General features: G+C 36.1%; 1 protein-coding gene across 1 annotated transcript in view; it reads right to left on the reverse strand.

The window, feature by feature from the left end:
* ADGRV1 (adhesion G protein-coupled receptor V1) overlaps nucleotides 1–13,722 on the reverse strand; it is a 487,139-nt gene that overhangs the window by 411,679 nt on the left and 61,738 nt on the right. Inside the window, exons 27-33 of the mRNA XM_036925534.2 lie at nucleotides 12,362–12,971; nucleotides 9,856–10,071; nucleotides 8,060–8,275; nucleotides 5,585–5,829; nucleotides 4,211–4,392; nucleotides 2,617–3,428; nucleotides 34–243 (exon numbers count right to left, since the gene is read on the reverse strand). Coding sequence (XP_036781429.2) covers nucleotides 34–243; nucleotides 2,617–3,428; nucleotides 4,211–4,392; nucleotides 5,585–5,829; nucleotides 8,060–8,275; nucleotides 9,856–10,071; nucleotides 12,362–12,971 — 2,491 coding nt within the window. The remainder of the gene's footprint in view (nucleotides 1–33; nucleotides 244–2,616; nucleotides 3,429–4,210; nucleotides 4,393–5,584; nucleotides 5,830–8,059; nucleotides 8,276–9,855; nucleotides 10,072–12,361; nucleotides 12,972–13,722) is intronic.

Raw genomic sequence — 13,722 nt, forward strand, 5'->3', positions numbered from 1 at the left:
GAACAACCGTGCCCAACAAGAAAAGGAACCCACCTTCATGCCCTATGACAGATCTGGAACCTGTCTGAAAGCCGACAATTCCTGCCACATTGTCATTGGCCACAATGTCCACTCGGACAGTGTCAGCACTGGGCAAAATCCTACTTCCACCTTCAGTGTGCACCAGACTGACTAGGATGCTTTCATTGTCCTCGGGCTCCGAATCGTCCAGGATGGTTAAAATGGCTGTCCTTTTGGTTTCCCCTATTAAAAAAATAAATGGAATCAAAGCCAAAGTAATAAAATCACCAATATAGAGAATTCTCAAAAACCCCAAATTACTTTGATTTTTAAAAGTTAAGTGAAAGTATGTAAGGGAATTATGATAGTTCAGTATAAGAAGCAATATTAGTGCCAGTACAAGCAAATGTTGTATGTTAATCTGTATATCCTTCCACATATGAAACACTATATTTTTATTAATATAGACAGATTATGGGGAATATTTTAAATTACAGAAAAATTAAAGGGAAGAATTATTTCAAAGAATCATGGTTTTATTCCTGGTCTTCACCCAAGAACAATGACCTAGCTAGGGAAATAGCTTCTGAAGCAACTTCTGTCTAGAAACAGCTCCCTCTAGAGGTCTCAGTCTCACTCTGAAATTACTATGTTTCACTCTGGAATTACCGTTTTAAGATCCAGTAGACAAGTCGGGATAATCTTTTATGAAAGCAGTTTTTAAGTATAAATAGTATGGACTTTGGTGACTTCATTCATATTAAATTAAGCCTACTGATACATCCGTTTATAATACTGCTCTTACATTTAAATGGGATCATTATTGTAAATCTTCATGAGCAAAATAATTTTTTCCAGTAGGTAACCAAGTCAGTAACTCCCTGAAAGGACAGGAACACTTAGGGAATGGGGACCAAAAGGGCAACAGAAAAGGGATGGCAGAATCTGAGTGGAAAAACGAGCCTGAATGAGAAGAGTCTTTTGGTAACTAAATGAGATGACAGCATCAAATACCAGTCTCCGGGATATTGTGCAATGAGGAGGCAGAAGAGGAATTCAAAGGGATGAGTAACAGCAACAAGGGCCAAATAGTCTACTTTTGCAATCTAGGACCCTACTAGTATACACAGAACCCCTGAGCACCCCTAAACCTACTACTGTTTCTGCTGTTCAGCCTATGGGATCCCACAACTAGTTCTTTGCCACCTTCTGAAAAGAAGATGAAAACAGAAAAGGCAGGAAAAAGGAAAAAGGGGATATGTATATATGTTCTCTCTCTCATGACCCTGGTGCATTTCATCAATTCACAGAAACTAGAGATTATCCAAGAATTGGTTAGCCATGTAAAATATAGTCCAAGGATAAAATTCAAGGTAATACTAATTTGTATAATGCTACTACTTTATATGATAACTTTCTTTGTAGTTACTAAAGCCACTGGAAAACCTAACTTGAATTTTTCATCTCAACTCTCTCCTAAATTTTCATCATTTCCTTTGAAATAGGGAGAAATGTTACCAATTAACAACCTGTACTACCCTGGCTCTATCAAACATATCATATTCCATTATTCCCAAAGTCTCCTAGTAGGAAATAACTTTATAGAAATGTTTTATACTATTTTAAAGTTTCATTCTAAAACATAATGCTCATTAGATGTTTCAAAAAGTATACTTTATCATGATCAACAATTACTGTTTCCAGAAAAGTATATGCAAAAAAATTATAAAGATACAATGAATTGTTCTGTGATACAGAATTATGAGTAACATTTCCTTAATTTTGTCTATCATGAAGTTTTTGTGAGTATATATGACTTTCAATCAGAAAAACACTACATTTAAAAAAGTGTATGGAATCTGTTTTTGCTCAAATGAGGATTTAAACAATGATCTCAATAAGGATAACTTTCCCCCACCTAAAAAAAAAAAAAAAGATTTTAAACATATTAGCTTTCCAAATTTTCCAAATATATCAGATTCAACCACTCCTGGAAAAGAATCAGTGATTTTGACCCTAATTTGTTGGCTGAGTTATCTACAATTATTTTGCTCATGAAAATTTACAATAATGATCCCATTTAAATGTAAGAGCAGTATTATAAACGGATGTATCAGTAGGCTTAATTTAATATGAATGAAGTCACCGAAGTCCATACTATTTATACTTACAAACTGCTTTCATAAAAGATTATCCCGACTTGTCTACTGCATCTTAAAAGTATTCCCAGTTAATACTCATTTCTCTACCAATACTTCTTACGCACATTTTTGGTTGTAGATCCATGGCTCATACTTGTAATTCCCCTTACAAGATCAGAATTTGCCTTAGAGTTGCCTGTGTATTTCCTTAAAAGCACTGCTATCACATAAAATTCATAAATTCCCTGAAAATTTTCATGTCTTAATAACTAAAAAGATACATATGTAGGACCATCTCAGCCTAAATGATTTGTCAAGCATTAACAAACCAAGTTCTATTTTTTCAAAAATCATACTGTATTTTTACATATTAGCAAAAATGTACAAAGTAAGGATTCTTATGTGCATTATCATAAAAACTGACGATAATGGCTTCACCAGGGGGAACTAAAATCCATTTAGATCCATCACTCACCTTCAGCAAAAGTCAGAATGTCTCCAGCACCTACAAAATCTAAACCTTCAACAGCAGTCCCACCAACTACGCGCCATTCGACTGTCACCTGACCTAAACTGCCTCCTGTCCTGTGAATCACCAGCTCCACTGAGGTTTGGGGCTGCTCCTGAACTTCGACATGTAAGCCATCTTCTGAAGTATTGGGACCAACACCATAGATCACAAACTCTCCGAAGGCATCACCATTTAATGCTATGACAACAGTGGAAGTGTTTGGCTGCCCTATGGTTGGTTGGTTTTTAGAACTGGCTGTGACGTTCATGAGGTGAACTTCAAGGAGAGAAATTAAGAAACTTTCATCCATCTCTGGTAAATCATCAGGAAGAATAGAAACTGTGAGGTTTGCAAATTCATCGCCTTCCAGCATTGTGGCCCACTGCCTTGTCACAGGCTCATAGTCACTACCAGCCACAGCCAGACCACTAAAAACAGATGCTACCCTTGTCATGTTTTTCCTGTAGGTCCAGAAGTCTGAGTTGTTAACAACTGGGCTGATCCATGACATCATCCAAAAACACTGGGGGCCCCCAGACGTGTTGAAAAATGAAAACGCTGAGCATGCATGTTCTCTGAGGCACCAAGTAGCACAGGTATACTGGGGCTCCCCCACTGCAGAGACATTCACCCAAGTTCTCCAGAGGGGGTCAGGCACCCCTCGAACTGGCAGTTCATAGTAGGACAGTAAATCTTGACCCTGCTCAACTGCAAGGGCCACCGCATCGATATCGGAAGTGCTGTAGAACAACAAGAGCCGACCAAAGTGCCCTCCGCTAAAACGTGGGGTGACAATTAAAAGACAGGTTAGGCACTTAGAGCAATCTGTGAATGATATATGGAGATGTGAAATGCTGACTGTGGTTTTCATGTTTTTAAAAATATATAAAGTACTAGTATAAACATAACTATGGTTCTTAATTACATTTGTCATTCAACAATTGTTTTCTCATATAAGGAAAGCTTGTTAGTCTTTGAGCAAATATTTATTTTTAACCAGTTATGAGAGTACCTTGCAAAATATGCAAATCATGTCCATTTCACATTTATCAAACAGAATTAGGAAATGAGTTTTCAGTACTCAATTTTACTGAAACAAAGTAATAATGTTAACAGCATGAGTACATTTTAAAGAAATGTATTTGCCACAAGTTCCCAAGACCCCATTTCTGAAGGAGCTCAGTGAACTGTATGCTACCTCATGAAAGAAACGCAGAAAAAAAAGAACCTGAGAATCAACTTCATATAGCACCTAAGTATTAATTTAGAAGCTTCGTGCAATTAAGCTCTAATTCAAACAAATCATAGATTAAAGCAATAACTTTCTGAGATTAGAAACCCAAAGATGTATAATCTATTATCCATTTCACTAATAGGCATGATAAATATAATGGGTACTATTAATAGGCATAATTCAATTAACAAATTATAATAAGCTATTTAAAAAATCTGAATTATATAGCCACCACCAAACTTAAATTATTTAGCTCCACAAGAGATCCTTCCCCCCACCCCACAATTCCCACCACCCCACAGATGCAGTAGTTATCTCATATACCTTCGTCTGACAGTTATGTTAGCACAGGAACTTCGCTCCAAAGGCTCTTGAACGTGATACACTGACTGAACAAAGGCTACTGTACCATAAGGATTATCATTGGCAGGAATAATAATATTTGCCACTCGCTCTAACCCAATAGTACCTCCACCAGAGGCATCAGTTAGTAGCACTTGGATTACCTAAAAATACAGTGAAAACTTCCTTAACAGAATCCCAGTTCTGAAATTACTGCAAGAACAATACAAGAAAAAAAATCAAATATACAATCCATACAAGTATAATTATGAAATGGAATGTAATATAAATAGACTCAAAGAAACCCGTTCATTACATTTACAAACCCAACATGTAACAGAATAATCCACGTTAATTTTTAATAATACAGCATATTATACATAAGACATATAGGCTGTAATTTACTTAATATGCAGTTATATAATCTTGTGAATCAATTTTAAGATACTTATTTATGTTTATCATTTCAAGAATAAACATTTATGTCTTATAACTTTTCTATTTAGGGAATATATTGCATACATATTTTATGAATAGTTAATCTATGATGTTTTATTCCCCACATTATCGTAAATGGAAATTCTCTGACAAAATTTAAAACCAAATCATCATATCATCATGCCACCTAAATGTAGAGAGAAGCAAGGGAAATGTTTTATGTGTATTAACTAATATCTAATATTTTAGAAGTGAATAATGACACAATTAGCATTGAAATGAAATTTGATACTATTGAAGAATAAATGCTATTAGAAGTAATTTTATGAGATTGAGACTTGAACAATACTTGAATTTCATAAAATTATCTGCAGCCAATATACGTTAGTGATGAACTGGCTTTCCCACTGAGCCTTTATTTGCCACCTTGCTTCTTCACCATAAAAAATAAATATTGGCAGATAAATCTAGCATGCTGCCATGTGGTAAATTCTCAACACTCTCGAAGAACAAATGAATGAAAAAGTGGAAACCTGAAACCTATACTTAAATAATTAAGATTGGCCCACACTCACGCCAATAGGGAATATGAATACAAACATATTAAGGGTTTATATGTAACAATGTAGCAAAAATTATGAAAGATATATATTAATCATTTAATGAAAATGTTGAAAATACAATGTAGTTGTGAAAAACAACTTTCACTAGTAAACTGGTATGTGTACGAGACCTATTCCCAGAATATTCTTATCTTTGTTATCTGCAAGGATGACTCTCAAACTACCATATTTTGAACTTTCTCCCAGAAAAAAAATTTGACATCCTATATAAATGACACAATAACAGCTATCTGTTCTAGTCCTATAAGACAAGGTATGATTTATAGTGTCATTCTATACTAGCCATTCCTCTCACCTCTTCAATCTCCGGAACGTCGTCAGCCAGGACCTCTAACAACAAGGTTTGAATGGTTTCCCCAGGGGCAAAGGTCACATTACCTGAGACAACTCGCAGGTCGCCAGTAGCAAGCTGTCCATTAATGGTGGCAACCCACAGAACAGTAACATTGCCAAGTGTCCCAGAATTTCGAATTATTGGCAGGTTTACCTTCACTGAGTTAAACTCAGGTTCCTCTACAGTAAGTTTAGTAATCTGAAAACCTGAAGGGCAGAGCAGAGTTAATTGCAAATACAAAGTGAAACATAGAGCTAACCAAATACTACCCTAGAGTTGACTTTTTTTTCCCCTCTGTAAGCAATCTAAATAGCTAAACCTCACAAAAATCAGAGTAATATGCAGTGATATGAATTGGTCAGGCCTACCAAAACTTTCAAACTATCCTTCATTATGACAGAAGCAGAAACCAAATCTCAGATACCCACAGGGGTCAGGCATATATAGACCAGTTATAAGCTAAGCAAGTCTAGTGATTTCTGTGGCTAAATGCACAGTGCAAGCCTGGCTTCAAAGAGGCAGCTGTTGTTTTGCTCCTATGGTTGATGCTGTACAGGAAAGAGGTCTTAATGTTGCCAGATTTTCCTACTTATCAAGAAATCTCAGAAATACAGATTTTTGTGTCAATTTCTACAAATTAAATTAATTTTTAAAGACATGTCTAAGATTCACTAAACCTATCTAGGAACTAGATATGACCTAAAAGCCTGAAAGTTCATGACTTCCGCATTTATGCTAGGAGATTGGTTTTTCTCTTTTAATAACCATTAACCACTGCTCATGAGTGTGCATCAGTATCCTATATATCAGTAACAGCACATTAAAAAGGAAACATGAACAGACCCATAGATCAGTGGAACAGACTAGAGAGCCCAGATATTAACCCAAGCATATATGGTCAATTAATACACGATAAAGGAGCCATGGATATACAATGGGGAAATGACAGACTCTTCAACAGCAGGTGTTGGCAAAACTGGACAGCTACATGCAAGAGAAATGAAACTGGATTACTGCCTTACCCCATACACAAAAGTAAACTTGAAATTGATCAAAGACCTGAATGTAAGTCATGAAACCATAAAACTTGTAGAAGAAAACATAGGCAAAAATATCTTAAATATAAACATGAGCAACTTTTTCCTGAACGCATTTCCTCAGGCAAGGGAAACAAAATAAAAATGAACAAAAGGGACTGCATTGTGCTAAAAAGCCTCTGTACAGCACAGGACACCATTAGCAGAAGAAAAAGACATCCTACAGTATGGGAGAATATATGTGTAAATGACATATCTGACAAGGGGTTAACATCCAAAATATATAAAGAACTCACATGCCTCAACACCCAAAAAGCAAATAACCTTATTAAAAAATGGGCAGAGGATGTGAACAGATAATTCTCCAAAGAAGAATTTCAGATGGCCAACAGGCACATGAAAAGATGCTCCTCATCGCTAATTATCAGGGAAATGCAAATTAAAACCACAATGAGATATCATCTCACACCAGTTAGGATGGCCAACATCCAAAAGACAAGGAACAACAAATGCTGGCAAGGATGAGGAGAAAGGAGAACCCTCCTACACTGCTGTTGGGAATGTAAAATAGTTCAACCATTGTGGAATGCAGTATGGAGGTTCCTCAAAAAACTAAAATAGAAATATCATTTGACCCAGGAATTCCACTCCTAGGAATTTACCCTAAGAATGCAGGAGCCCAGTTTAAAAAAGACATATGCACCCCTATGTTTATCGCAGCACTATTTACAATAGCCAAGAAATGAAAACAACCTAAGTGTCCATTTGTAAATGAATGGATAAAGAAGATATGGTACATATACACAATGGAATATTATTCAGCTATAAGAAGAAAACAAATCCTGCCATTTACAACAACATGGATGGAGCTAGAGAGTATTATGCTCAGTGAAATAAGCCAGGTGGAGAAAGACAAGTACCAAATGATTTCACTTATCTGTGGAGCATAAGAACAAAGCAAAAACTGAAGGACCAAAACAGCAGCTGACTCACAGAACCCAAGAATGGACTAACAGTTGCCAAAGGAAAATGGACTAGGAAGGGTGGGTGGGAAGAGAGGAAGGAGGGGAATAAGGGGCCTTACAATTAGCACACATAACATAGGGGGGCGGGCATGGGGAAGGCAGTATAGCACAGAGAAGACAAGCAGTGACTCTATAGCATCTTAATACACTGATGGACAGTGACTGTAATGGGGAATGTGGTGGGGACTTGATAATGGGGAGAATCTAATAACCACAATGTTGCTCCTGTGATTGTATATTAATGATACCAAAATAAAAAAGTTAATCAGGAAAAAAAAAAAGGAAACAAGATTAAATTAATCTTGAGCCTCTAAAAATAAAGAAATGTATGATCTACACAGCCAAGTAAAAGAGACAAAAACTAGTTTGGTTACCGAATAATCCATAGGGGTCATCAGAGGCCTCAATAATAATAATCGCCTCTGTTAATACCCCTACTTTGGCTCCACCTGTTGTTTCATTCAGCAGTAGCACAAGAAAAGATTCTTCCAGCTCAGGGTAGATGTCATTAATGATATATATTGGCACAGCTTTACTGATCTCTCCTTCTAGCAAGACCACATCCGATGAAGCTATACTATAATCTTCACCTATAAAGACAAAAAGTTAACTGCTAAGACTTATCCAAAATATGATAGTAACATTCCATACACTAGGGAAACACTAATTTCAAATTAGTATCAAAGACAGTATCAAATTTCATGGATATATTTGGACAGGCTTTTTGAGGATATTGACTACACTTATTTTAAATAATATTTCACTTTTCTTGCTGATAAAAATGGGTTTGATATCACAGAATAATGAAAAAGACATCCAAAGGGTGTTCAAGTTCACTCTTTCATTTTTAGAAAGATATAAATATGTGTGTGTATATATATATATATATATACACACGCATATATACAATTTGTTCTACTTGCCATATAGAGATAAATATAGGGGCAGGGAGAGAGACAGAGATAAGGATAGGGACAGAGACAGGGATACAGGTATGGATATAGACATAGATATAGAAAGTGATTCATTACCATAAAATAAACCTTTATCTACAAAAGAAAAATGTATATAATGCTTTAAAGACAAAAAATAAAATTAGAATTCTGATCTCACTGGAGAGATAAATCATACTGTTATACAGATTTGGGCATGTCCACCATCATCAATGTTATAGCTGGAAACTATGGACTTCCCTACAAAGTTCGACTAATAGCTCCTATTGCATACTGCTCAGAGTGGCAGGAGCTTTGCTCCTGGTCAAACAGTGGGCAGGGAAAGGAGGGAGAAGAGGCTTCCTATGGAGCCTGAGGGCTAATTTCCTACAACTCTGATTCGTCCTCCCCATCTGTCAGCATGTAAGGCCCCCAACAGACAGTCAGGCATTCCTGGGCTACCCACCCCAAATGTGTGTACATGTGCACATGAACACATATACACACACACACAAACACATCCCACTCAGGGACTAGGTGAGCCTGGTTTACTATCTTTTCAAGCAAGTATCATATCCAGACGACTTATTTTAAAAAATCAAGCATGCCATCACATTCTTTCACACTTGTGTTCCTTTGAGTATATTGAAAGATTCTAAGTGAACAGCTTTTAGGCAAACCTCCTAGACGCTGTAACTGCATCATCAAAGGCTCAAAGGCGGTAGTCTCCTGATGTTTGCATTTGGCAATGAAATTATACTGCTTATGCATAAAACAGTTAATGCTAACCATTATCTTTTCCATGTTCTTCATAAATAAACTACCAGACAAGATAATGGGTTAAGAGACAAGACCGTTGCCAAGCACAGCAATCATATGTCTGTGCATTTAATCCTGCATTCCACAGTATCATTTACACATGAATCTCTTTAAAAAAAAAGAGTACACCCAGAGAAAATTGAACAATGCTTTCTTTAGTTTACCTTTCATGGGTTTTATGCATATTCTGGTCATCACAGCTTTAAAGTTCATATACAATTCTGCCAACAGTTTTCACAAACTCTACAAAATCACTGTCACAGATATATGAGAAAAGCTCTAGGTTTGGGCCTTACAAAGGAGGCAAGAGTATTATTGTTCTCCAGGTGATTTTTCTAACTACATCTTTGAATGGCTTTGTTAATGAGAGATAGGATTTCCTTCTAAAACACTTCACCGCTCCTCAGCTCTTTTCTCACCAGCTACTGCAGTCACTGGCACGGCTTTAAACTTCACAGAAACATCTGCAAATGCTCCCCCTGCTCTGGTCACATTGATAATGGGCCCAACATGATTTTCTGCCACTCGAACAACTGGTGCTGAGAGCTGAAGAATTCCAAATGCATCATCATTGGCGATGATAATTAGATGAGCAATCGTTTCTATCTTAGACCCAAGGCGTGGAGAATTTGGAACTGAAAAACAGAAGAAAAACTAATATATCATAATTCTCAGAACTGACTAAAAGTCATCAGAAAGCCTTGGCAAGATTCCATCAGCCAAACAGGATCACCGTTTGGTGTTTCTCTCTACTACTTATATCAAAAAATATTTGTTGATTACTATGTACCAGCACTACTTAGACACTGGGGATTCAAAAACAAATCAAACAGAAAGTCCTTACCCCCTTGTAGCTTTACATTCTGGGAGGATTTTTATTCCAGAATCCTCAGCAAAGGAATAGTTATCCTACCGGGATATCTTAATAAGTACTGGAAATTTGTCAAAAGGCAAAAAATTATTAGAGCATAACTAATAATCACTCACATAATATTACAACAGATAATGATGAAACCTACAGAATTATGCTCTCCTAGTTATCAGTATGTCATGAAATTTTTTAAAAACAGCATTTCAGTCACAAAATTCAGTAGAAAAGTAATTTAGCTCCTTGCCCTCAAAGACCAAAAGTCGATCATCTTACTCTAATAAAATTACCACCTCTCTGCTTCCCTGTCCTGCCTCACAAATCTATTCCTCCCTGCCCCATTTTAGTTAATAGTCACTCAACCACCTCATCAGAAAGGAGAGTCAGCCTCAATGCTATCTCAACTGATACAATAGAGTGTGCTCATACTTTTAAAGCTCTCTTACTTCCCACTGATTTAAAGAGAGCAAAACTTACTTTGAGGGCATTTACGACCTTCCACAAACTCCCTGATTTAGTTTCTGGGTTCATTTCCAAACAGCACCCTTGCCAAAACAGAAAAGTGACCTTCTTACACAAACTAAGTATCACCAAACTGAAGTAAACAATTTTAAGTCCATATTAAGAATACCTATAACAATTGATAATAAATAAAATTTAACATTTCAATTTAACCTTTTTAAAAACAAGTAATTTCAATGATATAGGCCAGACCATGCTAATTTATGTCATAGTTAAAATCAAAAACTATAAAAAAATATAATTAAACTAAATTAGAAAAAGAGAGGCAGTGACAGAGAGAGTTGTAGCAGCAGACATTGTTTCAGTGTGTACTATTTGCCAGCCACTGTTCTAAGCACTTGTCCTGTATCAAGTTATGTGATGCCCACACCATCTCCCCACCTCCATGTGGTAGGTACCACTGTATACTTTTACAGACGAGGAATCAGAGGCACAAAGATATTAAGGATGTCACCAAAGGTTTCATGCTAGTACCTTGTGAACACAATCAAGAAGCATTCTTAAGGGTTTGTCAGATCTCTTGCTCCCTATTTACAATTCCTCGCCAAAATAGGTATAAAACCTTCATCTTTTACTTCTTTTCATTCTGTCCTGCACTCTCACCCCGGTGCTGCTTGCCAGTCTTCTCACACTGCTCTCCTGAAAGTTGATGATTACACTCAGAGTAACACAGACCCTATCAGGTCCTACACTGATTTTACCTATTAAAACTTGAGTCAATAACATACAGATGTGCACTTAATTATTCCACACCATGGCTTATGCCTATGAATTGCCCAAAGCATGCTGCATGGTTCCAGAAACATACATATCAAGAATTAAAATTCACATTGATTGTTTCTCCCATCACACAGCACACTGATATGCCATATGCCATGTTATTAATAATAATCGTTCATATTTATGGATACTAACAATGTACCAGACACTGCATGAATTTTCTTATCTGTTACCCTATTGAAGCCCCATGACTTATTTTCCAATTGAAGCTGTTGCAACAGATCCTCTGCCCAACAGGGATCACTTCTTATTTTGCATTCCTGTTCTCAACCAATGCCTTCTTCTCAGCAACCACAGTGCCCTACAAGTTTACAGGATTTCTTTCGGCTACACTCTCCTCTCCCCCTTCCCTCACACATGCTCCTTAACAATACAAAGGGCCTCTACTGGTTAGGTAATCTTCCAGAGTAGATCAAGACAAGAGAAGCTCAGAATCTTGCTAGCAAGATTGATTCTAGAATGTTTTGGAAGCTACTATATATATATATAGTATAGTAGTACTAGAGGTCAGTTACACAGAAGCTTCTAAAAATTCAGTCTGTGAATGTAATGACTTTTAAAATATGACTTCACGTTTTCAAGCATCTGATTTCCATCTGCCTTATAAACTTTTATAAGATGGTGCTTTCAAAGTTGGAGCTTACCATTTTTATAGAATTTTCTATTATATCCAATTCTTAATTTGTTGTTTTATGATTCTTACCTACAATAATAATAATAATAATAATAATAATAATACACTAATGGCTACTTACTTGGGCGATTCTGCACTCTCTCTACTGAAGTAGCATTGAGTAGTTCAATAAACACCGACTCTGATCTTTCTGGTTCATCATCATCCAAAATTGAAATATTTATTGTTGCCTCACTCTGGTTGGCTCTAAAAAAAGCAAATCCAGAAGCTGGTGTATAGTCTCTTCCTTGAGTTGCTCTGGCTAAATTAGGTGGAAAATAAGGCAGTTTTTCCAAATCATCCAGTGTCGCATATGTGACTCTGACTTTTCCCATGAGGCCTTTTAACCGTATTATTGATAATGTGATGTTCTGCGTTGCCTCCTCAACTTCAATAGGTCTCGTTTTCTCAGAAAAGATGAAGACCCCATAAGGATCGTCACTAGCCAAAACTGTTAAAGTGGCATTAGTACGAGCTCCCAAAGAGCCACTGGAGACTCTGAGGATGGACACAGAGAATGCCTTGTCTAGTTCTGGGTCCTCATCTGGCAGTACTTCCACTGTGATATTGGCAGTCTTCTGCCCAATCTCAAATGTGATGTTGCCAGAGGTGAAGGCGAGATCACCATCAGGATCAGAGTCGATGCTCCAAAGCAAAGTCACTTGAGACAGAGCTCCATGACTTCTTATAATCTATAAAATATTTAATATTAAAATGTATTAAATAAGGATTAATATCATCCATTCAGAGGTTTGAAAATACAGAATGATAGCAGCATAGTATAGTTTTATTTATTTTATATAAGTTGTTCTCAAAAATGTAAGATTCTTGAAGTACTACCCATCTTTCAAGACCTCACCAAGCCCTACTTAAAAAGTGACTGTTGGCATAAAACTACAAATTGAACAGTTTGAGCTTCTTACTAAATTACTGTTGTATTTGCAATCATATGTTAGTAATAAAGCAAATGATTATATTTAAGCAGACTCATTAAAATATTTTATATTTACTGCAAAGATGGTATATATACTTCACAGTAAGGAGTGATATTTTTCTGAAAAGCTAGCTATAAAACTCATTCTTAAAAACATTATATTTCCTTTTATCTTCAATTTAATGAAAAACAAACTCACTGAAAAATATATTTGCCCAAAGTTTAATACATTTAAGAAGTAAAAAAGTGCTTCTGTCACTAATACTCTAAGAATAAAAAGTTTTTGAAATACTCCAATAAGTCTCAAATAATAGTAACTTTTATTTATACTGGAAATATGAATGTTAACTAAAAATAAAATTTGAGACAGGGATTTTATAAAACTTGATCCTTTCCCTTCATTCTTTTTTTTTTTCTTTTTTGGATAACAAGTTTATCTTTTTAAAGTTGTTTAAATTATTCCACAACAGTTTATTTGAAGATTTGCCATAAGAGTACAGAAGGGATAT

The sequence above is a fragment of the Manis pentadactyla genome, chromosome 2 (assembly GCF_030020395.1).
Source record: "Manis pentadactyla isolate mManPen7 chromosome 2, mManPen7.hap1, whole genome shotgun sequence".
Lineage (NCBI taxonomy): Eukaryota > Metazoa > Chordata > Mammalia > Pholidota > Manidae > Manis > Manis pentadactyla.